This window comes from Kogia breviceps, chromosome 3, assembly GCF_026419965.1.
Source record: "Kogia breviceps isolate mKogBre1 chromosome 3, mKogBre1 haplotype 1, whole genome shotgun sequence".
In the NCBI taxonomy this organism is placed as follows: Eukaryota; Metazoa; Chordata; class Mammalia; order Artiodactyla; family Physeteridae; genus Kogia; species Kogia breviceps.
The window spans coordinates 124,152,011-124,177,601 of NC_081312.1; the positions used below are offsets into that span (position 1 = coordinate 124,152,011).

The 25,591-nt window shown below is 47.7% G+C and overlaps 1 protein-coding gene across 4 annotated transcripts in view; it reads right to left on the minus strand.

Annotated features, from left to right (window-relative positions):
- The window catches only part of NTRK3 (neurotrophic receptor tyrosine kinase 3), a 369,790-nt gene that overhangs the window by 40,077 nt on the left and 304,122 nt on the right, over positions 1–25,591 (minus strand). For all 4 annotated transcript variants that reach the window (XM_067029586.1, XM_059056983.2, XM_067029584.1 and 1 more), the window contains exons 14-15: positions 9,444–9,574; positions 2,430–2,602 (exon numbers count right to left, since the gene is read on the minus strand). In XM_067029586.1, the coding sequence (XP_066885687.1) occupies positions 2,430–2,602; positions 9,444–9,574 (304 nt within the window). The remainder of the gene's footprint in view (positions 1–2,429; positions 2,603–9,443; positions 9,575–25,591) is intronic.

The following is a 25,591-nucleotide window of genomic DNA, read 5'->3' on the forward strand; positions in this document are numbered from 1 at the left end:
ATTCTGATTGGCTAGGCAGAGCTCATTCATTTGCATTTCCCAGTGCTGATGCTTCCAAGGGCTGATACAGGTCACATTTCGGGTAGCAACGCTCTTCAGACTACCTCCTAACCTCTCCACCACACTGTCTAGGATTGGGTAACTTCTGTTAATGGCAAGATGGGATGAAGAGACCCTGTGACCCTGAGGCAGAGACCTGGGGAGCCACAGCACCTGCTCCATCCCAAATCATGGCCCAGATTTGTTATCTTAACACCTTGCCCTGTCATATCAGTCACTTTTAGTGTTCACTCTTCTCTCTAGAAAGCCCAGTCAGCTGTAACCACACCCAGGGCCCTTATTTATGAAGTTGTGAGCCAAGGAGCCCTGGTGTACAATGTGACCTCAGCCTGTTTTACTGCTTCTCCAGTTTCCATTGAATGGTACCGTTAAATATAACACGTTCATTTGATTACCTCCTGTGGCCTCTGCCTACCTCATGCCTCCAAAGGAGAACTACTACATCAGCTCACAAGGAAGAGGGATCAGCAGACAAGCCACATTCCACCCCTAAAACGCACCAACTGGGAGATGCAAGAGCAGGAAGGGCCTTCTTCTCTCTTTTTCTTTTTCTTCCTGTTCCCTTAGAGCAGGCATGACAGTGGTATGGAGTGGCACTCAGGACCGTTCTTTAGCCTTGCTGGTGGCACTTGGGGCCGAAGGCACCACTGAATCTATGGGGAGGGCTTGATGGAAAATGGACCACATCCCTCTGACCTCAGGGATATGGAAGCACAGGAAGAGGAAGATCCCGAGTCCTGAGAAAGGATGCTGCCCGTATTAGAAACTACCATGGTTCACAGTTCTGATAAAATAATAATTGTAATACTTTTAATCATAGCTACCATTGACTGAACACCTAGCTAGATGGGAAACTTGTCCAGGCCTTATACAAATATAGTCATTGAATACTCATAACAACAAACATGTGAAGCAGTTATGAATAGTCTCATTTTCCAGGATAGAGAATTAAGGGTTAATAACTTGCTCCAGGTTACACCACTAAGACATATTCAGAATATGAACCCAAGTCTTTCTTATGCTAAGGACTCAATTCTTCAGGAAAGGAGTAAATTTCACTGTGAAACCAAGTTCAGGAAGTCTAGAAAAGCCTACAGATATTTTCCAATTCCTCTAGGGCCAATTTTGGAAACCTGCTACCAACCCTTTCCATTCACTCCTCAAAACACCACAGCACTCAATTGAATATCCCACTTCAAGGAGATGCTCATCAAGTTTTGGGGAGTGTGCTAGAGTTTGCCATAACCCACATTTGAGCTCTGGAAATCTCATTCTCAGCATTGGAACCACACCCTAAAAAAGTCCAGGGCCTGAGTGTTCAATGTGCTTCCTGGGACCCTGGATTCCACAGACCCTCACACATGCCTGCTTCTTCCACACTGGGCACTATTTGGAGGTAACAGGCATGAGAGGCAGAGAAGTGCTAACTGTGCTCTATCAGTGAGATGCTATCTTCTCTGGGGAAGGTAGATTTCACATCTCCCCAAACCCCACTGTAACTCCATCCAGAACATCTGCTTGGGGTCTCAGTCTCTTAAAAGTTCCATCAGGAGCCCCTCAAAATCCAGATGATCTTGCTCCAGGCTTGTGGAAACCCTTCTTACAAAAAATCCAATCCTTGTAGAACAGTGCTAGCCAACAGGACTTTCTATTAATGGAAATGTTCTATACTGCACTGCCCAATATGGTAGTCACTAGCCACATGTGGCTATTGAGTACTTGAAGTGTGGCTAGTGAGACAGAGGAATTTTAAAATCTCATTTAAATTTAGTTATTGTAAATTTAAATTTAAATAGCCATATATGTTTACTATACTGGATAGCCCAGTTCTAAATTTATCTGGGGGAAAATCTGCCCTTGGATTCAACCATCTCTGTCTCCCAGTGACTTTTTAACCTTGTACCTTCTTATTCATCATCAAAAAATCTCCAACAAAAAGGTTTCCAGGAGGTGTGGAAGGTGCTAGCCTCACTTTGCTAGTGAGAACATAAGGCGCAGAGTCAGAAAGCTATTCAGAGCCTCAGGGGGAGGGCTGGCCCTAGAATCTTAAAGTTGGAAGTTACAGGCTGGCAGGGCCTCTGATCTCCCTCCTTGGACCCATTTCACACCCTGCCCTTCTTCTTAGTCTGCCTTAGAGTCAGGAAGAAGAGTACAAGTTACTTTTCATAGCGTCCTCAACTTCCCCCCCTAGAAATCAGGGGCAAAGGTCTATATCCAACTGCTCAGGAGGTAATGTAGAAGAATGAAAGGTTGTTTTCATTTCTAATCTCCAGACTGAAGTGTTCAGAGGAGCGATAGGACTTCTGGCTCCAGAGAGAACCCCAGGGGTTTGGTGGGGGTTAGGGGCAGGGGTGGCCATCCTTGCTTACCTAAGGAACTTGTTCAGATCTCCATGCTTCATGTATTCAAAGACCATGATGAGGGGGTCCCCATCGCCACACACCCCATAGAACTTGACAATGTGCTCATGCTGCAGGTTGGTGAGCAGTTCAGCTTCCCTCTGGAAATCCTTCCTGGCCGCCAGGGTGGGATCCTTCAGGGCCTGGAAACAACAAAGGATACTGGTTTTTAGCAGCTAGAAGGCAGGGGTTTGTCTGTTCCCCTCCTGGGAAGAAAGCTGGTGCCCATAATAAAGACAATGCTGATTCCCAACAAGTAAGATCCTAATCGGCCTTTAAAGACCATGAGGCTAAATCACAATAGCCAGACCTGACTCCTGCTTCCTTCAGCATTTTGAACCTTGTAGAAACAGAAACCAACGTTTTGACACCCAAGTCCCATCCCATCCGCCAGCCAGTTATTTCAAACTTTGTTCATCTCAGAGCCCTAGGCTTCCTCAGAGATCAGCGTGAATGGCAGAGGTGGAAGGTGGAAGGCCTGACAGAGGCCCGTGCCCCCAAGATTTCCCCAAAGAAATGGTCTCACAGCTAAAATAAACAGTGGGGGAACCACTGCCCCAAATGCTTTATCTCTGTAAATTAGCCTATGCTCACAGCCCATCTGAAATCAGGCTGACAATGTAATTAAGTTTCCTTGCTCTTTCTATTTCTTGATTTTAGATTATGAAAAAGTATATATTTGCAGAGAAACATGAACACTTTGGCTTCTGGAAGGCACCTGTGTCCTCCTTTAGGGGGCTGAAGGAAGTATTGGGGTGTAACTGGGACTACAGCTGTGGGAACAGAAGACTTAGGACCCACCCAGGACCAGGACCTGGTAAGGTATCACAAAGTCTCAGGGTAGGATGGGATGGTGGGCATCTGGTGGCCACAGAATTGTCACAACTTGGCCCCTGCGGGAGTGGGAGACCTGGTGTGAGGGAGAAGCACCAGACCAAGCCACCTGCCCTGGGACCCAGGAAGATAAATGGAAGAGCAATGGTTAAAAGGGGTGTCAGTGAATGTGGACTTTGTAGACCAGAAGGGGAGGGTGAGACCAGACCACCTCCAAGGGTCCTTGAACAGGACCTTGACTAGAGCCCAGCAATGACCAACGCAGCCATGCTGGTCATGGTGAATGATGAACTGTGAAGGCGAGGGTCATTTCTACAGGAGGGGCAGCCTGCACAGTTGAGCTCACATATGTCTTCAGCCTTCCCCACCCTCCTCATGAGGTCACAAGGCAAATGGAGCCAAACATCCACCTGCTTCAAATGACAGAGTTTAGTAACCTCAAAAGACAAGACACGAGGCAATGAAGGAATGGGTGTGAAGTTTACGCATCATGTTCAGGGTAGTGAAAATCTAGATGTGATTGGTTTGCATTCACTCTGCCAAGTATCTGGCCTTTTCTGGTTATTTAGGCAGACTAGGCTCCCCTGTAAATTATGCTACTCTTGAGAAGCCTCCCTAGCCAGAGATCTTCCTCTTGCCACTGAAATCCCCATTAGCTGAAATCCATGGGCCTGCCTTGGCTTACAGTGCTGCAGGAATGTGAATGTGCAACAATTGTATCTAAGGGGCCCATCAAACCTCCATCAGTCATTAGCATACATTAGAGATGGTGGACTCATAGCTTTAAAAGGGCCCTAGATATCATGTTTCCACCTGCTCATTTCTGGTGTTGGAAAAACTGAGGCTCAGCCCTCAGTTTCCTCTGGGGATCAGGATACATTCACACAACTTAAATGACAGAAGCTAGAGTTTAATTATATAACAGTAATCTCTTGGTGCTGGGCTTCTTGGTGCCACCAAGTTCAATGGCAATGCCTCTAGAGCCATGGTGTCTCAGCCAGCGATCAAGGCCCACTCCAACTTCAACAAGCACCATCTTTCATTCTTTTCAAAATTTGGAGGTTTCACCAAAAAAAGTGTTGGATTAAGTGATTCTACTCTTGACCAAAATGTTGGAAGTTGTCTAATACAGTCTTCCCATCTTACAGGTGAGAAACCTGAGGTCCAGAACAGGGAAATGATTTGTCAAAGATCATGTTAGAAGTAATAGCTTGAGTGTGGAGCCCAGGATACATTCCTGTCCAGCATATCTGCTTGAATTAATTTATCAGATGAATTAGTCACTGGCCAGGTCCTCAGGGGAATGGTGGGCATGGAAGTTAAAAGATGTGAAAAGGGCAGAGGAGAGGGTCAGGAAAGGTGAGGAATGTGGGCTGTCAGCAGAATGGCTGGACCCAGCAAGGATACCAGGCCTAGAGGGCAGGCCAAGGCCAGAAGGAAAGTGGGAGGGCCACTGGTCCATTACTGATTTTTACCAGCTCTGATATCATGTGCTTTCCACTTCATCTCTGGCTGCCTTCTCAGAAAATCTACCCGATAATAAAGGCATAGGCTACCGTGTGTCCACAGCCAACCAGAACAAAGATGTCTGCAAAGCCTTCTTTCTATGGGTGGAAGAAGGCAGAGACTCATGGTGAGAGGGAGCCTCTCTTGGTGACCCAGCTCCTGAGCTTCATAGGCTGGGGCATGGGTATAGGATGACTGCCAATGATTTACTTATTTTCATGAAGAATAAAAAGGAAAGAAAAATTTAAAAAAGGAACCCAGCACGGGTGGGATGAGAATACAGAGATTTATGTGAACAGTGGATTTATGAGAGGGAAAAGTAGATCAAATTTGGGGCCAGCCAGATGGCCTCTCTCCATCTCTGTAAATCATTCTCTTGCACAGTCCGGATGCCAATGGCAGCCATTGGTTATTTCCATTCTCAGCTCTCGAGTAGTTGCAGCCATCATTCCCAGGGCTGGCACCCTACTCTGCAGAGCAGATAGGAGTTCCTCATTTGGGAGATGGGGCACAAAGCAACTGCTGTCTCTTTTGGTCTTTCCACACCCCTTCTCCTGCCCATTCTCTCTCTACCTTTATGATGGTCTTTCCAGCTCTTAGGTTAAACCTGAAGTTCCTATGTAATTGGCAAGGGGTCTATTGTGGCAACCGGGGTCCAGAGCTGCAAGTGGCCCAGGTCCCTAGGGATTGATGCAATTGGGACAGAGATGCCAGGAAAAGAATCCTGAGAAGGAAAATCAGCCCAGAGACTCTCGTGCACCTCTCAGCAGAGTCCATGCTCAACCTCTTTGGAGCTGGGAAACTTCAAAATGGGTCACCAGCCAGTGGCATGGGATGGAATGGGTGTTCCTCACAGCTGCCAACTGTTGGTGCAGGAAGATAGGGCTTGCCACGGAGTCTCTGAAGCCAGGGAGGTTGTGTCCAGGCCCTTCCAGTTGTATCCATATAGCAAAGAGGAGATCTGGAATTTTCCCTTCTCATCTCCTTCTTTTTCCCCCAAAGCCTGAAGACATGGCCCTTTTTAGTCTCCCCTTTATGTACATCAGGTCTCACGTCCACTCCCAACCCTGGGTTTCAGTGGGGCTGTTTCGTCGGATGGGGGAGAAGCAGTCTAGATGGCAAGAACATTCAAATTTCTCAACAGCTGCCATCTCCTTCAGAGTCACTTCACATCATCATTTCCAGTCTAGGGGTTTTGCTGCTTTCCATTTTCCTTTTCTTTTATTGGGGTAGAGATATTTCAGCAGACGTTCAGCTTCAGATTTTACTAATATATACTAAAACCCATTTTAGTACACGTGCAGAGATACACACATCCATAAACACTAGAGCTTAGTTTTACTTATTTTTTGAATTTTAAGTAAGTGGAATCATACATATAGTGCTATATATATATATATATATATATATATATATATATATATATAATATATGTATATTTCTATATCTGTCTTTTTTCATTCAACGCTGTGTTTTTGAGATTTGTCCAAGTTGTTGCATGCAGCTGTAGTTCATTCATTTTCCTTGTTGAAAAGTTTCTCACTGAATGAATATACCACATTTATTTATCCAAGCTGCTACTGATGGACACTGGGGTTGTTTGCAGCTTTTGGCTGTTATAAAGAATGCTTATGAACATTCTTAAACACATCTCTTCGTGGAAAGATAGATAGAGATAGATAGATAGACAGACAGACAGATAGATACATAGCTGTCAGGTCTAGACCTAGAGTACAAGTCCTGGGTCACAAAGATGCCAATGTTCTAAAATATCAAGCTGTTTTTCAAAACAATTAGACCACTTTATATTTCCACCAGAGTATGAAAGTAGCAATTGCTCCATATCCTTGTCAGCACTTGGTTTTGTCCTTGCTATTTAGCCATTCTGCTTGGTATACAGTGGTATCTCATTATGGTTCAATTTACATATTTCTGATGATGAATTAGGCTGGACACCTTTCTCATAGTCTTATCGGCTATTTGTCTGTCAGAGGAGACTCGAGCAAGTCTATTGTTTGTCAAATAACTATTTAAAAAGTTGCACCACCTATTTAAAAATATCATGAATTACATGCTTTTAATGTCACTCTCACACTACACATATGTACAAATTACACTCTGTCTTGTCCTGCTCTGCGTTTGTTTCATGCGTATTCTCATGTCTCCCCAACAGACTGCAAGTGTCTTCAGAAAAGAGGCTGGGATTTCGGCTCTTTGTTTCCACCATAGCAACTCCTGGGCAAAAAAATTTTGCTTTAAAAGCCACAACTGTGGGAAAACTTAATTTGGGGTTATACTTGGATGTGTTCTCTGGAAGTCCATAACTACCCCGCATCAACTTGAGAACAAACTCAAGAGGAAGAAGCCTGCAAAAAGGAATACAATCTAAAGAGGATGAGAAGCAGAAAACACCATTTCTTGGCTGTTCTCCAGAGAAGACAAGCATCTCCTCCAGGGGTTGGTCACTGAGCGGATCCATTGGGAGGCAAATGGTGTAAAATCCCAGAATATTCATCTTTTCAAGCTTCCCAGACCAAAAAGGAGGAAAGGAAACCCTGTTAAAAGGGTGACAACAGAAACACATTTTCCGCAATACCCAATCTGGGTACTGCCCCTTAATGCCAGACCACTCAGCGGGAAACGTTTCCCAGGGTTTAGGCCATCATTTCATTTCCTGCTCAAAGCACAAAAATATTCAGTTCATCCACCAGTCCCCAGATGGATGCTGGAACACCCAGTCGATTAGTGTCATCTTATAAATTAAAATTTTTAGGGCAGGGTAGATTCTAAGTTTAGGGACAAAACTGGAAAGCTTTCCACATCCCTGGTCCAAACTGTTTAAAGACACCCTCACTCATCTGACCATCCCATGTCTATGGAGGCACACTGAGCAAGTTTACTCACAGCACATCCAGCAATAATAAGCTTTAGCCTTTTATGGGGCAATATGCTAGTTCCTTATTTATTTTCTAGAGCAGAGGTCAACAGACAATGCCCACTTCTGAAAAAAAAAAAAAAAAGAAAGAAAAAGTATTGGAAGACAGCCACCACCCCCATTCATTTATGCATGGTTTAGGCTGCTTTCCCACTACATGGGTAGAGTTGAGTAGCTGTAAGGAAGAGTGTATGATCCTCAAAACCTAAAATTTTTACTATCGGGCCTAGTATAGAAGAAGTTTGGCAACCCCTGTTCTAGACGGTCGATGCAAGCTCAGCAGGTCATATGTCGTGTGTCTAAGCACATTGGATAATATCAACATCAAGAATAATGATGTTGATAAAAACAAATAGCAATGAGTCTTTACTAAGCATTTACTGTGTCCCAAGCAGTATACAAAACATTTTTCATATGTTATGTAATTTAATCACCAAAATTTTAAAGAGGAGATATTATATCTCCTATTATACAGAGAAGTAAACTGAGGCTCAAATAGGTTAAGCATCTTGCACAGGGTCACAGAGCTAATCAGTGATGGTCAGGCACCCACCCAGCTCTCTGATTCCTACCCTATGCCTGTAGCCTGCACAGTACTGCCTGTATACATGGAGGGCACTTATCCTCTGCAGACACAACAAACTGTGAATACAGAGACCCCCAAAGTCTCAGAAATATGCAACTGCCATCAAGAGGTGGCTCGGTCATGAGCCCTCAGTGCTAAGGATGGACGTTTTGAGGCCCAGGTGAGAGTCTTCGTGGGGAAGGAGGTATCTCCTGCTCCCAGCTCAGAACATCGTGCAGAATTCACGCTGGCCTCAGAGACCTGCTCGCTGCACCCACTCCCACAGGGGCCACTCCACACCCCAGACCTGTGGGTGCCTCAGCGAGGCTACTGGACTCTTGTCTGTGCCAGTCGTGTTCTAAGACGTGTCTAACACTGACTGAGAGAAGCTGCTCCCTGCTGGAGGAAGGTAACTGGTAGTAGCAAAGTTTCTTCTCTCCTGCCCCAAGCAATTCGGCTCCAACTGCAAATCTGCAGGGCTGGCTCAGCAATACCAAAGCCCAGTGGTTAATGACCCATCTAAGCAGCTACCAGAGGGCAGGAACCCTCAGGCACGCTGCCCCTGGGGCTGAACCTGGACCCCACGGGTTACCTAAGAATGTCCTCCAGCCTCACTCACTGTCCTCCCTGAGCCCAGCACCTGACCCCCCAGCCCATCTCCCATTCCCAGTGACGTCTGCTGACTTGAGCAGTGGGTCCCAGGGCCTCTGTGAGCTACCCACCCCTCATGCAACTGTACTCCTGAGAAATGGTCAAATAACTTTCTGGGCATGGGCAGCACATCCTGAAAAGTCACTGAGGTGGGAGGAGGGCCAGCTGGGGACAGAGGTGAGCCCAGAGCCTCCAGAATAAAACCAGGGCCCATCAAAGGCATAACTTGTCCCTCTGGCTGCACCGTGGGCACAACCCCCTTATGTGCTACAGCTCTTCACCTCCGAAGCCAAAGGAAGCTGATTTGGGTCCTAAGGAAACTTCATTGACCTTGGAGCAAGAGTATCTGATTACGTTAGTTTATATCATCTTGATTGTATCTGATAACATTGGTTGATACCATCTTCCAGAATGGAGTGAGTCTCTCTTTCCCTCCCACCTGACCCCAGACACTTCTCTTCCTTCCTGGGGCCCACATGCCTCTGAGAATTACCTTCACAGCCACGAGCATCTTGTCCTTGGTGGGGCTGAGGTTGTAGCACTCGGCCAGGAAGACCTTTCCAAAGGCTCCCTCGCCCAGTTCTCGCTTCAACACGATGTCTCTCCTTTTAATGTGCTGCACATCTGCAGGAGGGGACAGAGGAGAGCAGCCAAGTCAGGCCCAGGCACTTGTCCTCCTTGGAGGCTCAGGGGGACAGGGGAGCACAGGGGTCTAGAGCAGGGAGGTCTGCTTTTGAGTCCATGGCAGGGACAGGCAAGCTCTAGCACCTTACCTTGGCCGTGAAAACAGGCATCGCGTGGTGGTTTGAGGGTTCCACCCAGAATGAAATCTCAGCTCTGTCTCCGACTAGCCCTGAACCTCTCTAAACCAGAGTCAGTAATCGTTAACACCCAGGATTCCGGCATGAGCAGCTATAGTTGCTGGAGAGAGTATACAGCAGTCTCAACAGTTACTGTGCATGGGAATCCCCTGGGCATCGTGCAGGTCCTGATTCAAGTGGCTCTGAGAATCTGCATCATTAATAAACTCTCAGGGGATGTCTGTGGGCTGTGGGTCCATGGACTGCACTGAGTAGTCAAGAATCGAGTTTGGAGCTTCCCTGGTGGCACAGTGGTCGAGAATCTGCCTGCCGATGCAAGGGACACGGGTTTGTGCCCCGGTCCGGGAAGATCCCACATGCCGTGGAGCGGCTGGGCCCGTGAGCCATGGCTGCTAAGCCTGCGCATCCCGGCCGGAGCCTGTGCTCTGCAACAGGAGGGGCCACAACAGTGAGAGGCCTGTGTACCACAAAAAAAAAAAAAAAAAAAGAATCGACTTTGAACCCTGGTTCCCTTTCCCTGCTAGTTTTTGAGCTTCGGGAAGTTATTTCACCCCAGTTTCCTCATCTGAGCCTCAGTTTCCTCATCTGTAAAATGGAATTAATACCAATACCTTACTCTCTGAATTCTTGGGAAGATTAAATGAGATAATTCACATGAGAGTTTGGCCCAGTGCCCTCCCCTCCGACACACATGAACACACACACACACACACACACACACATGCACACACACATATGGACACACCACACTGGCTCTTGTTATAACATATGACTACAGTGCTCCTAGCACAGTGTCCGGTTCGTGATAGAGACCACTAAGTGGGAGTTACAGTTATCTGGGGGAAGCCTCTACTTGACAAGTCCCTCTCCCGTGAGAGAGAAAAAAACAACGAAATCACAAAATCAAGTCCAGAGACCTCCCCAGAACCAGGCTCTGTGCAAAGAGAAGGGCTACTGTGGCCTTGGCTAATTTAGCAACCTAATTAAAGTCTGCCTGCCAGGAGAAAGCAAAGATGTGACCTCAGCCCTCCCACCTATTTGGAAAGAATGCTTCGAAGGAATTGTACAAGAAGTGGGCTGGTAAGGAGGGGAGTGAGCCAGAGATTATTCACCGACCTTTCCATTAACCGTTCAACAAGCAGAAGCCCATTAAATACCTGTATTCACATTATGAAGAGCATCACAGAGCCAGGAAAGAGGGTTGTCTCAAATGACCTTGTCAAAAAAAATAAAAGTTGGGCTTCCCTGGTGGCGCAGTGGTTGAGAATCCGCCTGCCGATGCAGGAGACACGGGTTCGTGCCCTGGTCCGGGAAGATCCCACATGCTGCGGAGCAACTAAGCCCGTGAGCCATGGCCGCTGGGCCTGCGTGTCCGGAGCCTGTGCTCCGCAACGGGAGAGGCCACAACAGTGAGAGGCCCGCATACCGCAAAAAAAAATAAAAAATAAAAAAATAAAAGTTGAGGACAGAGGATCATGGCAGACTGTCCCCAAGAACAAGAGCACACATTACAGGGACAGAGGGGGGTGACTGCAGGGCCGTGGTTAATGTTTTGGTTGGCCAGGGGATTCTTCTCATAATAGACTACACAAATCTTGTTTTTTTCTATCAGAATTATTGGTAGCCCTGCCGTGTCCCAGATGACCTGCCGGCCAGGATCTGTGGGTGCAAGCATTTACAGACCATTATTCTCTCTTCCCAGCAAGACAGACCTGCAGGCTCCCAGGCCATGGGGCTGCCAGGGAGCTGCCACTTGCTGCAAGGCTTCGCCCCCATCTTTACAACAAGGGAATTAGAAATCGGTTCCCTCTTCACACCCTCTGCTGCTCTGTCCTAGCCCTCTGAGGAATGGTACTTGTTGGCCTTGAAGGGGAGGCTAAGGGTCTCGCACTGAGAGAAAATGGGATGTCAGGACCTCTCCAGGGAGGCATCTGCTCAGCACTGCACAGTCATTCCCAGGTGACTACTGATGGGCTCCTGCGAGATGAGCATTCTGACACAGCCTCGGAGTGGAGATGGGATGGCAGACTTACAGGGCCATGCCCGTGCCTCTGAGCCTGCAGGGATCAGTCAGGGATGGAAAGTCAAGGGCACCTGGCTCAGGGCCTGGATCCTCCCCCACTATGGGCTGGCCCACTTCACAAAACATCTGGAGTCTCAGTTTCCTTATCTGTAAAATGGGTATGGGAGGATAATACAAGTTCTACTTACCTGCTACAAGACCTATTCTATGTAAAAGTTGGTAAACCTTCAAGTCCTCTGAAATGGTGTGTGTTTTCACCATTATTGATATTATTTTACAAGAGGGGAAAATGAGGGCCAAGTCAGGAATCGCCAACTGGGTTGAGATGGGGCTCGGATCCAGAGCATCAGGACAGGCCACAATAGCCAGGCCACTTGAGGAAGAGCTCCCTTTGGCCCCTGACCCCTCCCCAACCCCAGCCTCCCACAACATTGCGATAGGACAAAAATCAAAATCACCTAGAGGGCTTATGAAAACTGATCACTGGGGCCTTCTCCCAGAGCTTTCTGTTCAGGAGGTCCCGGTTGAGGCCTGCAAATTTACCTTTTCTAACAAGTTTCCAGGTGATGTTGATACTGCTGGTCCGGTACCCCTCTTTAAGAACCACTGGAACAGGTTGACATGAGTGGGGCGAGGAATTAGCCAGCCGACGACCGATGTTCACTTTAACAGCTTGGCCTCAACAAGTGCCACAAACACAGGTACGTGAAACATGCATCACCACTCAAAGACCAGGAGGAGGCCTGCAATCCCGGACTTACCCGTGTGGCCTAGGCGGAGTCAAGCCCCCTCTCAGAGCCTTAATCCCTCATCCTCACGATGGAGATCACACCTCTCTTGATTTCTTACATTCTGGACACACCTCTACAAAGGCAGAGCTGCAGAGCTATATATGTTCCTGGGTCCCTAAGTCAAACTCCGGGCTGGGTGACGTCACCAGCTCCCCCCACCCCCACACAGCTTCTGACTCTCAGCCACCGTGAGTCCAGAATGAGCAGGGAGGACCTCTAAGGAGAGTGGGGCTCCGTTTTTCAGCTGCTGTGCCTGGGTCACGTCTCAGAACCCTCCATCTCCTCTCCCTCCCTCGGCAGCAAGAATCACAAGCCTTGAAAGGTTCAGAAAAGTCACACGGCAGCCGCATAGAGGGAGCCTTTCCTCGACCCTCCCTCCACATCCCAGGAGTGAAGAGCCTGGGGGCAGCTGCCAAACCCCAGCTTCCGGAGGTCAGAGCTTTGACAGCTGTGGGCCTTGAATGTGGCAGGGGGCAGGTGACCATGATGCTGGAAACTCGTCTGCTCTCTGTAAGCACGAAGCAGAGCCAGCCACGAACCGATGTCTGCCCCCAATCTGCAAATGGATCTCTTTCAGAGACACAGAAATGCCCAGTAGCTCAGAATGAAATCGCTGGGGCTCACTCAATTTGTCTTCAGGGAGAAGTATTTTGAGACCAATACCTGAGCTAAGCCCACGGATGGGGTAGTGAGATCTGAGAAGGGGCAGCAGACGGGAGGGAAAATTATAACAGACTCCATCCCACCATAAATCCTCCCCCAGGAGAGAACTTCCTCCCAGCCATAGGGATAAGAACTCCACAAGGTAACCTGGGAGCTTCGGCTTCGGCACAGAGAGGCTGGATTAGGGCCAAACGCATAAAGCAAATCACTTCCATGTGGAGAACGCTTGTACCAACAAGACTCTAGACTCCAAAACACCATTCGAGCAGCTTCTTTCCCTGAACCTAAATAGGAAGACACAGGTAAAGGGGATTAATTTGTGCCCAATCCTACTATTTGTTCAACATTCCATTCTCACGATAATCCTGGGAGGTACGTGTGATTGTACCCCTTTCACAGATGAGAAAATGGAGGCTGGGGGGCGGTCGGGTAACTTTCCAAAGTTTGCGGAACTAAAATGTGGCCAAAGGACTCTCTTTTTTTTCTGGCTCCTGAGCCTGTGTGCTTTCTGTTACCCCGCGGCTGCCTTTCCTCTATCCTCCCCCACTTTGTGGCCACCAAGACCATCGGTCCACAGAACCTCAACCCTCTGTCATCCCCCTTCCTCTACTCCTGCCCAACTTCTCTAACCCTGTCCATCCCTGGACCCTGATGCAACATCTTCCCAAGGGAAAGGGTAAGAGCCCCCCCCACCCACCCAGGAGGCCCCGGGGAGGAGAGTGTGGGTGGTGAAAGAGTGTGGGACGAAAGGGCACTGACTGTTCAGGCCCCTGGGGAGTGGCGGGAATGAGCCATTTTCATCTCTGACGTCCATATGTCTATTGGGGCCTTTTTTGTGTGTTGATTTTTAGCTCACACTGTGCTGCTCAGAGCTGCCTCTGGTGAAGCCATCTGACCCACAGGCCACCAAGTGATGGATTTTCCTAGGAGGCAAGGGCATCAATCTCCTTTTCCTGCCTGGCTGGCCAGCTCAGCAGAGTCTGGGTCACAAGGCTCAGACGTCGGGACACGGGCAGGGGAGGAGGAGAGAGGTGGCTACACAGCACAGGCTGTGGGAAGACCTCCCAGCCTCCAGCATTGAGGGGGCTGCTGGAGAGAGCAAGGGGCTGGTATACAGTAAGGAGTGCTCTTGGGAAATGGAAAGGGGTCCTGACCTCTTCTGGCCTGACTCTTCCCTAACTCCTTTTTTTGGGAGAGCCACCACTGGATTCCCCCAGAGGAAGCCACCTGTACAGCTTCCTGTTCCCATAGGAGAGCTAATCAATTCATCAGACAAACACAGACTGAGGATTTCTATGAAATGGTTACTGCACCACAAATTTTTCTCTATACTGAGGACCAATATACTCATTCAATCTGTGTGGGATTCACTTTGGGGAGGTCTTCTAGGTCTGGAGCAAGCTTGACTTATGGCAGAATCACTAATCCAAGGAGGTCACCAGCTACCACTGTGCAAAAGACCTTGGGGCCCTGAGAAGTTGGCAGGCAGGCTGTGTTTACACCCTCGTCCTTAATCTTCTCACCTGGGCTGCCTCATCCTGGCACGTAGAGGTTTCCTGCAATACTTAGTGTTACCTGCAGAGACCCAGTGGTCATAGATGCGGCCCAAGACACAGGTAACCACTGTCAGCTTCACCTCTGTGTTCTAGGAAAATGGGGCTACGGCAGCCATAAACTACTTATTCATCCCTGCAGACCAGGGATGAAGAAGAAACATAAAAGCCAGGGAAAAACATGATGTTGCTGAAAGAGTGAGACCCTGGGAAAAGAGACAGGTATTTTCATCCTGACCCTGCCACTAACTGTGCATTACCCTCCCTCAGGTTCTGGTTCCTTATGTGTAGAATGGAAACCTTCAATATCTACTTGGCAGAGTTGTTAAGGGGACTGATATAAAAATTTTAGGTAAAAGATAATAGAAAATATCTGAAACATAATGGACATTTAACAACAGTAGGTCTCCTTCCTTTCTGCAAGATTTTGCTTTTAACTAAAAGCTCAATCTACCTGTGAACAAAATAGTGGTCTGGAAAGAAACTTGGAGAAGGGTGGTGATATTCTTCTGAAATAAAATGACATGAGGTTGCATGGGGGTGGTGGGGGGCCAGCAGTGACTCAGGGGGTCACTGGCAGCCTATCTGAGCCTGACACCGCGATGTCCAACCTCCTCCTCCTTCAGGTCCAAAATAGTTTGCGGGAGGAGGTTTGTCAGACAATGGAATAAAGACATCAAAGGCAGAGACAGCCACCTACTAAAGATTGCTATTGATCAACAGAGAAAAAACAGATTTCCCAGGCTTGGCAGTTATAAATAATGGTGATCCTGACTCTGCTGTATGTCAACAGTAAAGTCAGTCCCCCAAAGCCAGCACGCTCCCTCAGCCACACTCAAAATTCCTTAAGAGAAGTTCATTGGTCACCTCGGTGCTTTGGCTAATTATTGTCCTAGGAGGCCAAGTATTCATGCAGCACTGAGATTGTCCTTCCCTGAAGGCTGTCGCCTAGGGGGTGTAGAAGCAGGCTCCCCAGCACTCCCAAGGGCTGGCCATGAGTTCTCTTAGCTGAGCCTTGATGGGTTTTCCTAACCACCCTGGCTTACCTTCTTCCCTGGCCCATTGTAATACCCAGCTCCTAACTGGTTCCTAGGCTCCCTGCTAAGACCCCTCAGATCTTTCCCCCATCAACTCTATCTCACTCTGCACTTGTCTCTTTTAGCTCATTGTTATCCCTTGGTGCCCTTATTAATAATAAAAATAACTGCCATTGACTGAGCGCTTACCCTGAGCCCGGCACCGCACTAAGTAACACCTCCTCTTCACAACTCTCTTAAATGCAGCGCATTGCTACCCAAGTGCTACAGATGGGGAAGTTGAAGTTCGAGGTAATGAAGTAATTGCCCAAGATCACCCAGCTGTTAGAAGTGGCCCACCAGACTCTAAACTCTGGTATAAGCAGACGGCTGCCACCGAGCCCATCCTTCTGTCACGGCCCCCTCACCTCTGTAACTCGTACCTCAGACAGAGGCGCTGATTTCACATCAGCGCCATAAAAAGGAACGAAATTGAGTTATTTGTAATGAGGTGGATGGACCTAGAGTCTGTCATACAGAGTGAAGTAAGTCGGAAAGAGAAAAATAAATACCGTATGCTAACGCACATATACGGAATCTAAAAATAAAACGGTACTGATGCACCTAGTGGCAGGGCAGGAATAAAGATGCAGAGGTAGAGAATGGAGTTAAGGACACGGGGAGGGGGAGGGGAGGGGAGGGGAAGTTGGGACAGAGTGAAAGAGTAGCACTGACATATATACACTACCAAATGTAAAATAGATAGCTAGTGGGAAGCAGCCGCATAGCACAGGGAGGTCAGCTCGGTGCTTTGTGACCACCTAGAGGGGTGGGATAGGGAGGGTGGGAGGGAGACACAAGAGGGAGGGGATATGGGTATATATGTATACACAGAGCTGATTCACTTTGTTATACAGCAGAAACTAACACACCATTGTCAAGCAATTATACTCCAATAAAGATGAACAGGAAAAAAAAAAAAAACAGAGATTTTCTTCCAATGGAACCCACTCCTGCCACCCTCGGTCGTCACCACCTGAGGTTCAGGTGAGCAGTGAGGATGCCTTCTGGAGATAAGGGTGGTGCCAGAAGGCAGAAATCTGAGACCCCACAGCCCGTAGAAGAACAGAGGGTCTCCACAGCCTTGGAGGCTCACGCATTACAAGGTGAGTCCCGAGAGCAACTGTGTGCAAAGGAGGAGGGAGATTCTTGGCAGGAAATGGTGGAAGAGGGAACAGGGAGAGGAAGGGAGGATCTCTGAGAAGTGTGTGTTTTCTTTGCACTAGCCAGAACCCAGGGTCTCAGGCTGCCAAAAATGCTCAGAAGAAAACATTAATGCAATACCACACATTTAATTACACATGAAATGGAATGTCTTGAAATGAAAAAGAATAACATTCCCGGAGCTCCAACTGTGGGTTTTTGAAGCGGCAGGAGGCAGATAGAAGGCCAGCTCTGAATCTTGGAGGGGGAAGGTGACTGCCGAGAGGGCAGGACCCCTGCCTTTGCTAGTGGTGGGAATATCCGCCTGCCATCACAGACCTACCCTAGCCCCTTCTCCTAGCCCAACTGGGCCTTGCATCTTGCATCATGCCTATGCGTGGCAGGACAAGTGAAACTAACTTCCCCTTTTGTACCATATAAGAGCATGACAGGTAAATGTGCCTTCCCAGCCAGCTACCGACCCTTTGTTGTGGTCTGCAGTCAACCCAGCCAGTTCTCCACCTGGACAGAAGAACAGAGCATGGCTGTACTGTCCCAACAACTGCTCGTGCAAAGCAATCCCTGGTTGATTTATGGACTAGGAAAACAAGAGGACCTCCTGGGTCCATGTCAAGGATTTTCCAAGAGAAGACATTTCCAAGGCTAGAGAGCCAACAGAAGAACTCTGCAGAATTTCTCTTGGAGGTATAGATTTTTAAATTAGTCCCCAGTTACTAACCAAATGGAGGTAACAAGGACATGGAAAAGGATTCCAGGTTGAAGGAACACCAGCGTTGTCTGTTGCTGTCGCTGCCCCACGGTGTCTAAGACCCTGATGTTTCTGCAGGCCAGCCCATATCCCATTCCAAGGCTCTTCTCACTGAATTCCACACCCCACGTTATTTTCAGCTTGATGGCTTTGCAAAGGGGCTCTGGAGGGTGCTAGCAGATGTTGAAATCAAAAGGGAAATATCCTGTGTTATTGACTTTGTAGATTGGGTCCAGCACAGGGCCCAATACACAGTAGGTACTCACTAAATATTGCATGAATGAATGAATGAATGAACGAACCAAAAAACACCTCCAGGGTGCTGCTCGAGACTTTAGCAAGAAAAACACTACCAAGAGGGAGGAAGAAGGGAAGCCGAGGAAGTAGTAAAAAGAAAAGAAAGACAAATGAGAATGGGAAAGGAACCAGAAAGTTCCAAAGAGCAAACTTATTTATGTCCTGGCTCCAAGACTGGCCCCAGGAATCAGGATTGCACAGAAACATGACAGTTCTGAGACCCACATCCTACCTCTCAGTCTCTGGCACTGCAGACTTCTGAGCAAAGTGACCCTGCAGGTCTGCGTCTGCCAAAGCTCCGCAAACACCAGGTCTCTGCTCCAGGGCATATGTGCACCCTTAGGCTAGAGGTAGCGGTCTAGGGTTGCAAGACACTGTGTTCCCACCAAGATGAATAAATAAACAAGACACCCTGCTGTTTCTGGAAGCAGTGAAGAGAGAAGATCAGCAGAGGACTGTCTGTTCTGGGGTGATTTCCAGCTCACGTTTCCTAACACAAGAAGTTCAGTGAGTGAGGCTAAAGTTCATATGTGTTTCTGCCCCCAGGTGCTACGCATCAGAGCTCAATCACCAGGAGCTCAGACATTGACTGACATCGCGGGGGGCCCCTGACATCAGCCTCCCTAACCAAGCCCATCCTTTCCTACCCGCTTCCTTCGTCTCCATGCCGGGTCAGCTCTTCCCATGGTGAGAGTACCCCTCTGGCTCTCATTAAGCGCGGATGGCCCAAGCCAAGAGGAAAAAGCAAAAGAACTCCCCAAGGAGAGCATCTGGAATTGAGAAGTTAGGTGCTGAAAGACGAAGCTCAGGCTCCGACTGGGAATCTGTCCCTCCAACAACTTGCCCAGCTTCCTACTTCCTCCCTCTCTTTTCTGAATGTTCCCTTTCCAACTTGACAGTGTCAAACACTCACTCGAAATACCCATACAAGGGGTTCCTTCTGCATCTCAGCCTCCCCAGAGGCCCTTCTCCTCCAGCATCAGTGCAGGGATGCTGCCCCAGCCTCCCACCCCTGGCATCTAACTCTCTCCCCCAAGTGCATCTGGTGATGTCACGGTTTCCCACAGCAAACATGGTTTCCCAATATTCAAGGTTGCTCCTTCCAGCTCTGGAGCTCTGGGCCAAGACGTAGACTGCAGGGCACCATGGAGCCCTGCATCTTCACACGGGAAGTCTTGAGGTCAGGAAGCAGAAACACCTATGAGAACCCCAGGGTGAAGCAGAGGAAGGTGGACCACAGAACCACAATCACCCATTCACAGAACATGCCACTGGTCTGGACAATTACCGGTGACCTTGGATCCAACAGAAAACTGAACCCCTTCAGACAGGAAGAGGATGGGTATTGGAAGATGGTCATTAGGAGACCTGTGTAGTCAAAAGCCACAATATATCCAAATATACAAAACAAATACAGAAGGAAGAAAGGACACCAGTATTAGAGGAAGGGGAGTGAAGAAGAGCTTGGCTCTGGAGTGAGACAGGACTGGGTACAGATTCACATTCAATGACACATCTTAGGAAGGAGCATAAGACAATTTACTAAACCAGTCTCAAGCCTCGATGTTTTCCTGAGTGAAATTAAGAAAGTGTCCATTTCACAATGTTGTATCTTTTTCAGTGCAGAAGTCTTACAAAGCTTGTGTTAAATTTATTTCTGAGTATTCTGTGCTCTTGTGTACGAAATTTCTAAAATTGTATTTCTGGCTTGTTAGTTGCTAGTATACAGAAATCCAGCTAACTTTGGTTTTCTGATCTTGTATCATGCAATCTTACTAAATTCACTTAGCTCTAGTTCCTTTTTTTTTTTGAAATTCCTTAGAACATTCTACATACATGCTAACGTTATTTTCAAATAAAGTTTTATTTCTTCTTTTCAAAACAAAAGTGTCCATCTCATTCATTGAATTGTCATGAGGAGTCAATGAAATTATGTCTGTGTACAGTGATGTGTTTGCAGGACGTTGAATGAACTCATGGCTGTAAAGGTTCATATAGGAACAGACCCATTCCTTCCTTTCACCCACCCCTTACTCAACCCTTCAATGATCCCCCCTGATGACTTAATCTCTCTAAGCCTCGATTGCCTCACCTGTAAAATGGAAAGTAAAAAAGAAAAAAGTGCCTATTGCATGGAGGTGTGGTATCTTTAAATGAGATAAGAAGTGTTAAATGCTTAGAACAGTGCTGGGGCACAGAGTAGGTGCTCAATACACATTAGCCTATAGTGTCAGTGCCCTCAGGGTAATCTTTAATCTTAGTTCTGATAGTTGAGAACTGTGATAACATGGCCCAACTCAGCTGGGCTCAGACATGCTTCCTTTTCAGCCCCATCTGCACAAAGTGCTCTTTGCTGCAAGCTCACCGCTGCCCACCCCATTATACCCAGTCAGGCCTCCCTTCACCTGGCCTCAGGGTTTGCACCCCGTTCTTCTAGACTCTGTTGGAGGCCCCTGAAGCCCACCTCCACAGACTGTGGAGGCCATCAGGGGGCCTGAGGGGTTCGTGATTGAGCCCCTTCCAAGGGGAATGCCCCCATTTCCAGCTCCCCCTCCCAGACCTAAGGCGTCCTCCAGTCACGGGCCCCCTCCCTCTCTAAGCCTCCCGCTCTAGTCCGCACTCTCTTCAGCCCTGTATCTGATAGGGTTCAAGGTCAGAGGCTGGAACCTGTGGGTCCCGGCCACGCAGGCCCTGGGTGTGGGCAGCTTGAGTTCCGTGCAGCCAGCAGATTTGTTCCGCACAGCCTCTGCGATCCCGAATCCCAGCCTCCTGTGTGGAAGACTGCTTGCTCTGCCAGGTGTTTTCCCACCACATCCTCTGAGCTGACTTCCAAGAGTTCCCCCTACACCAGATGTTAAAAGCACTGGCTGGTGGTTTCCTGGCCTCTCTCCCGAACTTCCCCCTACTCTATAATTCTGCAGCCAAAAACAAAAAAACAAAAAGATAAAGTTTGAACTGGTGGAAATCTGGGTGCCACACTTGGCAGCTCAGACTAGGTCTAATCAAGTTCACCAAGTTCCAAGTTTGCTGCCTCTCAGGCACTGGCTAAAGGCATTAGCAAAGCCTCGTATGGTGCCTTGGATCAGAAGCTCATTCTTTCTAGCTCTCCTAGTGCCCAAGGAAATGGAGCCAGATAGAAGTTTGGGCTTTGAACGATGTCAGTATTATTTTTTTCTTACCAGTCCTTTAGAAGATCCCAGAATTTGGGGGCTAAGTAACTGATGGGACTAATGTCAGTGGAAAATCTGGAGAGGGGAGACCTCATTGAATATCACAGACCCCAGACCGGTATTGCTGACAAGAGGGCAGCTCTCATCGTTAGGTCTGGACGCCCTGGGGTGGCCCCCAAAAGCATCAGCCTCAGGAATCCTCATAAGACACACTCAAGAGCTCCACAAGACGCCATGTTCCCACCTCCTGCAGGTGGACCCCAACTCTCCCTTCCTATCAAGATGGGGGATTCCTCCCCTCTCATTTTTCATAGGAGATTTTTGTTTAATGTCGCAACATTTATACACCCTCTGTCTACTGTGGCTGCCTTCACCAGAGAGCACTGCGACCTCCCTCTCCTAATCGTTACCACTGCTTTCTCGTTCTCTGAGAACAAGTTCTTCCTAACTCCTTGCCCACATGCCCCTTCTCCTTGTGGGTTATTAGCCTTCATTGCTGGCCTGCTTTTTACTGCTCTGTGCAGCTGCTCTGCTCCTGTCTGACCTTTTCAGTGTGCATGTTTATATGTGTGTGTGTGTGCATGTGTGTGCTTTTTTTTTCTCTGAAATAGATCTCCACTGCAGGCTCCCCAGGCAGGAGTGAAGGGCTCCTGAACCTCCATGGCACAAAGTGCAAGCAGGGTCCACAGGCCTGGGCTGCTGTTCCCTCCTGCCAGCTCCCTGAGAGGGCAGCCTTTAAGCAGGGCTCCCTTTGCACAGCCCATCCTGGCCCCACTGATTGCAGGCAGAGGAATTATTTGAGATCAGATGTTTCCCGCACCAACTCTTTTGCCCTCTCCCTGTAAGTCTCTTCTCTGGGAATTTACCCATTTTCTCATTTTCAGCACAAAAAGTACAGAAGCTGAAAGGCCAGGCAGCTATGGCCCTCTCCTGCAAATGTGTCTTTTGTCAATTACATATGGATGTCATCCTCTATAACTTTTCCATATCTGTAAGATTTTGGATCAAACATATGTGAATCTCCAGTTACTCCAGGTCATGACTTAGGCAGAGTGATTTAGGAAACCTAAGTTATAAAATCAGGAAGGAATTAAATATTTGGATGCAAGACCAGTCATGGAAAAAAAAAAAAGTTAACTGCAAAAGAGCAAAAGCGCTTGATAAATGTCTCACTGAAATGAGGAAACCCCCAAAAAAGTTTGTAGCAGACCAGAGTTTAATAAATAGATTTGCTGTGCTGTGCTCAGTGAATTTAACATGTGTGAAAAGCTATGTCATGCTCTTCACCTGATGTGCTGTCTGTTGTTTTAGTTTCGTGGATGTTCGAGATAAACAGATTAATAAATAAAATCAACTATAAGTGCATTCATAAGTCCCCTGACAGCTACAATGATCTCCAGGGGTCTGACTTTTTATATATATAAATCTTTTCACTGCTCATGTGCAATTTGGGGGGCCATAGATTTCCCGGGAGTATGGTGGGGAGAATGAACTGTGAGACGGTGCAGGTTTTTGGTCTTGTGGGATTGGAAAGGGCAGGGGGTGGAGAAGCACTTCTTATGCCTTGGTGGTTAAAGGGCCCAGTGTTGGCATTAGACATACCCAGCTCTGCTACTGACTAGCTGTGTGACACTGGGCATCGTAACCTCTCTGAGACGATCTCTCTTCTGATAAGTGTGATCCACCTTAGATGTGAGTAAATGAGATAATATCAGTCTGTAAACCTCTTAGCACAGTACCAGGCATCTAGTGAGTACTAAGACTGCTAAGACATCCATTTTCACTCTCTTAGCCCAGATTGCTCAGTTTGGGCTGTCTCACACACACTCACTCACCCTGATACTCGTGGACACAGAGAGAGGGATGGATTCAAAGGTCCTCTCTTCTCTAAGTACACGCCTACTCCACCTACCCACCTACCCTGAAATAGGAATTTGTCCTCAGAAGCCTCTGCCTGCCACTTTCAGCTATAGACAACTCCAATAGCTCCAGGCCAGATGCCTTCCAAAAGGGCACTTTACTTGGCTGATGGAGGCTTTTTGTTATCTGCTGTCAGGAGGGTCAGGAGACCTGGGGACACGGCAAGGCACAGGGAAGCTGGAGGGCAGCAGGCGACACATGATAAGCTCACAGTAGGTGGAAGTCACTTGGAGTAGCTTCTACCTTGGCTTATGGAGCTGTAGGAGTGGCTGAATGGGACGCTGGCCAGTGAGTGACTCTGTGTCTGGGTCCTGGCTAAGAAGAGCATGGAAAGAGCTAGAAAATGTCCACCCGTCACAGAGCCTGTAAGTAACCCTTGCTCCAAACCTACCTGGCAAGTACAGCCATTGACCCACCCCAGCTCCCTGCAAAGGTAGTGGTGGTCCTGCACAGAAAAGAAGTCAGTTCAACAAAAAAAATGTCATTTTGACAGAGATGGAAACTGGATTACCCAGCTGGACTCTCCTGGGGCCACACAGTCATTCAATCTGTGATGTAGTTAACAAATGTGCATTAAAGTTACAGTGTGTCTCCCTATGTGCTGGGGACACAGTGGAGAACAAAAGACTGTCCTGGGTCTACAGGAGCCCACTAGTCTAGACCCAAGACAGACGAGTCACGGGCAAGCTCAACACAGTGTGATAAGCCCCACGGCGGGGGGCAGGGTAAGGAGAAGCCTCCTGTACCACCTGGAAGTTACATATAACTGGGTCTTGAGGGCGCAGGGAGGACTGTGCAGGGAAACTATCCCTTCTTCCTGAGCCTACATTGCTTCCCGTATAAATGGGAAAGTCTATGTAAAAGTGACCTTCCCCAGCAGTCAGCAAGAAAATGCTCCATTTCTGTCATCCTCCGAGAATAGCAATAAAAACGCCTGAATAGCATGCTGCAAGTTACTCCAAGGGCTCACGGACTGCGCCGCTCTGGTTTTAGTGGGGGGAGAGGAGGTCGTTTAAAGGAGAGCTACCCAGGAAAGCCAGCCTTGCTCCCATCACCGTGCCTCAGTCCTCGGGCTGTGCCTAAAAATCTCCCACCGCTGGGGCAGAGAGGAGGGTTTTGTCGCCTCCTATCCTACCTACTTGGCTCCAGCCAACCATGGTCAACATGACGAATAGAACCAGACCACCTGGGATCAAATTCAGACTACACCAGTCATTTTGTTCTGTGATCTTGGGAAAGTTACTTAGCTTCTGTGGTCTTCAGTTCCTTTACCTATACAAGATTTGGATATAATAATAGTGCCCGCCTCATAGAACTGTTCTGTGTATAAATGCGTTAGTGTGTGCAAACTACTTAGAAAAGTACCTAAATTAGGCAGGCATCATTAAATGTTTTTTGTTTTTTAACATCTTTATCGGAGTATAATTGCTTTACAATGGTGTGATCATTAAATGTTAATTATCTTCACTATCACCATTGTCCTCCTCCTCATCATCAAGATCTTCATCATACGATGAGCACAGTCCCACAGAGAAAGCATTTACACTGGCGGCACCCTCCTTGTGTAGTGTCGTTAAGAGGTTGGGTGTGGGGGGATAGAGTGGGAGTATGGGATTAACAGATGCACACTATAATATATAAAATAGATAAACACAAGGATTTACTGTATAGCACAGGGCACAGGGAACTATATTCAATATCTTGTGATAAACTATAATGGAAAAGAATTTTAAGAAAAGAATATATATAAGTCTATGTATAACTGAATCACTTTGCTGTACATCTGAAACTAACACAATACTGTAAATCACCTATACTTCAATAATAAAAAAAGATGTTGGGTTTGACTCAAACCCAGGCTTCACTGCCACTAGCTGTGTTGTCATTTTGAGCCTCAACTTTCTCATCTGTGAAATGGGCTAATAAGAGGACCCACAGTATGGTATTGTTGTCAGATTAAATGAGCTCACCTATAGAAAGCATCCAGCAGAACCCCTGGAACAAAAGGAGCTCTTGGTAAGTGGTCATGGCTGGGTTGGTAGTAGGTTAACACAGAGGAGGTCAATTTTTACGTCTCATCCGACTGTAGTCACTCTCTCCTTTAAGAAGGGGGGGGCATACTTCATATAAGTGAGAAATAAATCTTACTGCTTCCTTGCCCTCTCAGAGACTGTGAAAGAAGACAAAAACATTTTAGGCCCCTGCTAGTTCTCCCTGATACTGGAAGTTGGACCCGAAGTAGTTGGCCCATTATTTAGCAGAGCACATTAATTAGTCTGTGTAAATGCAAAAGCAGGCTCAGCGCTGAGTAAGGAAAGAACTAAACTGCGCTGAACGATGAAATGTGGTGCCTGGATTTCCCTGGGAGGAGATGAGTGAGGAGAACTTGAAACAGAAAAAAGTGGGGCCTAGCAT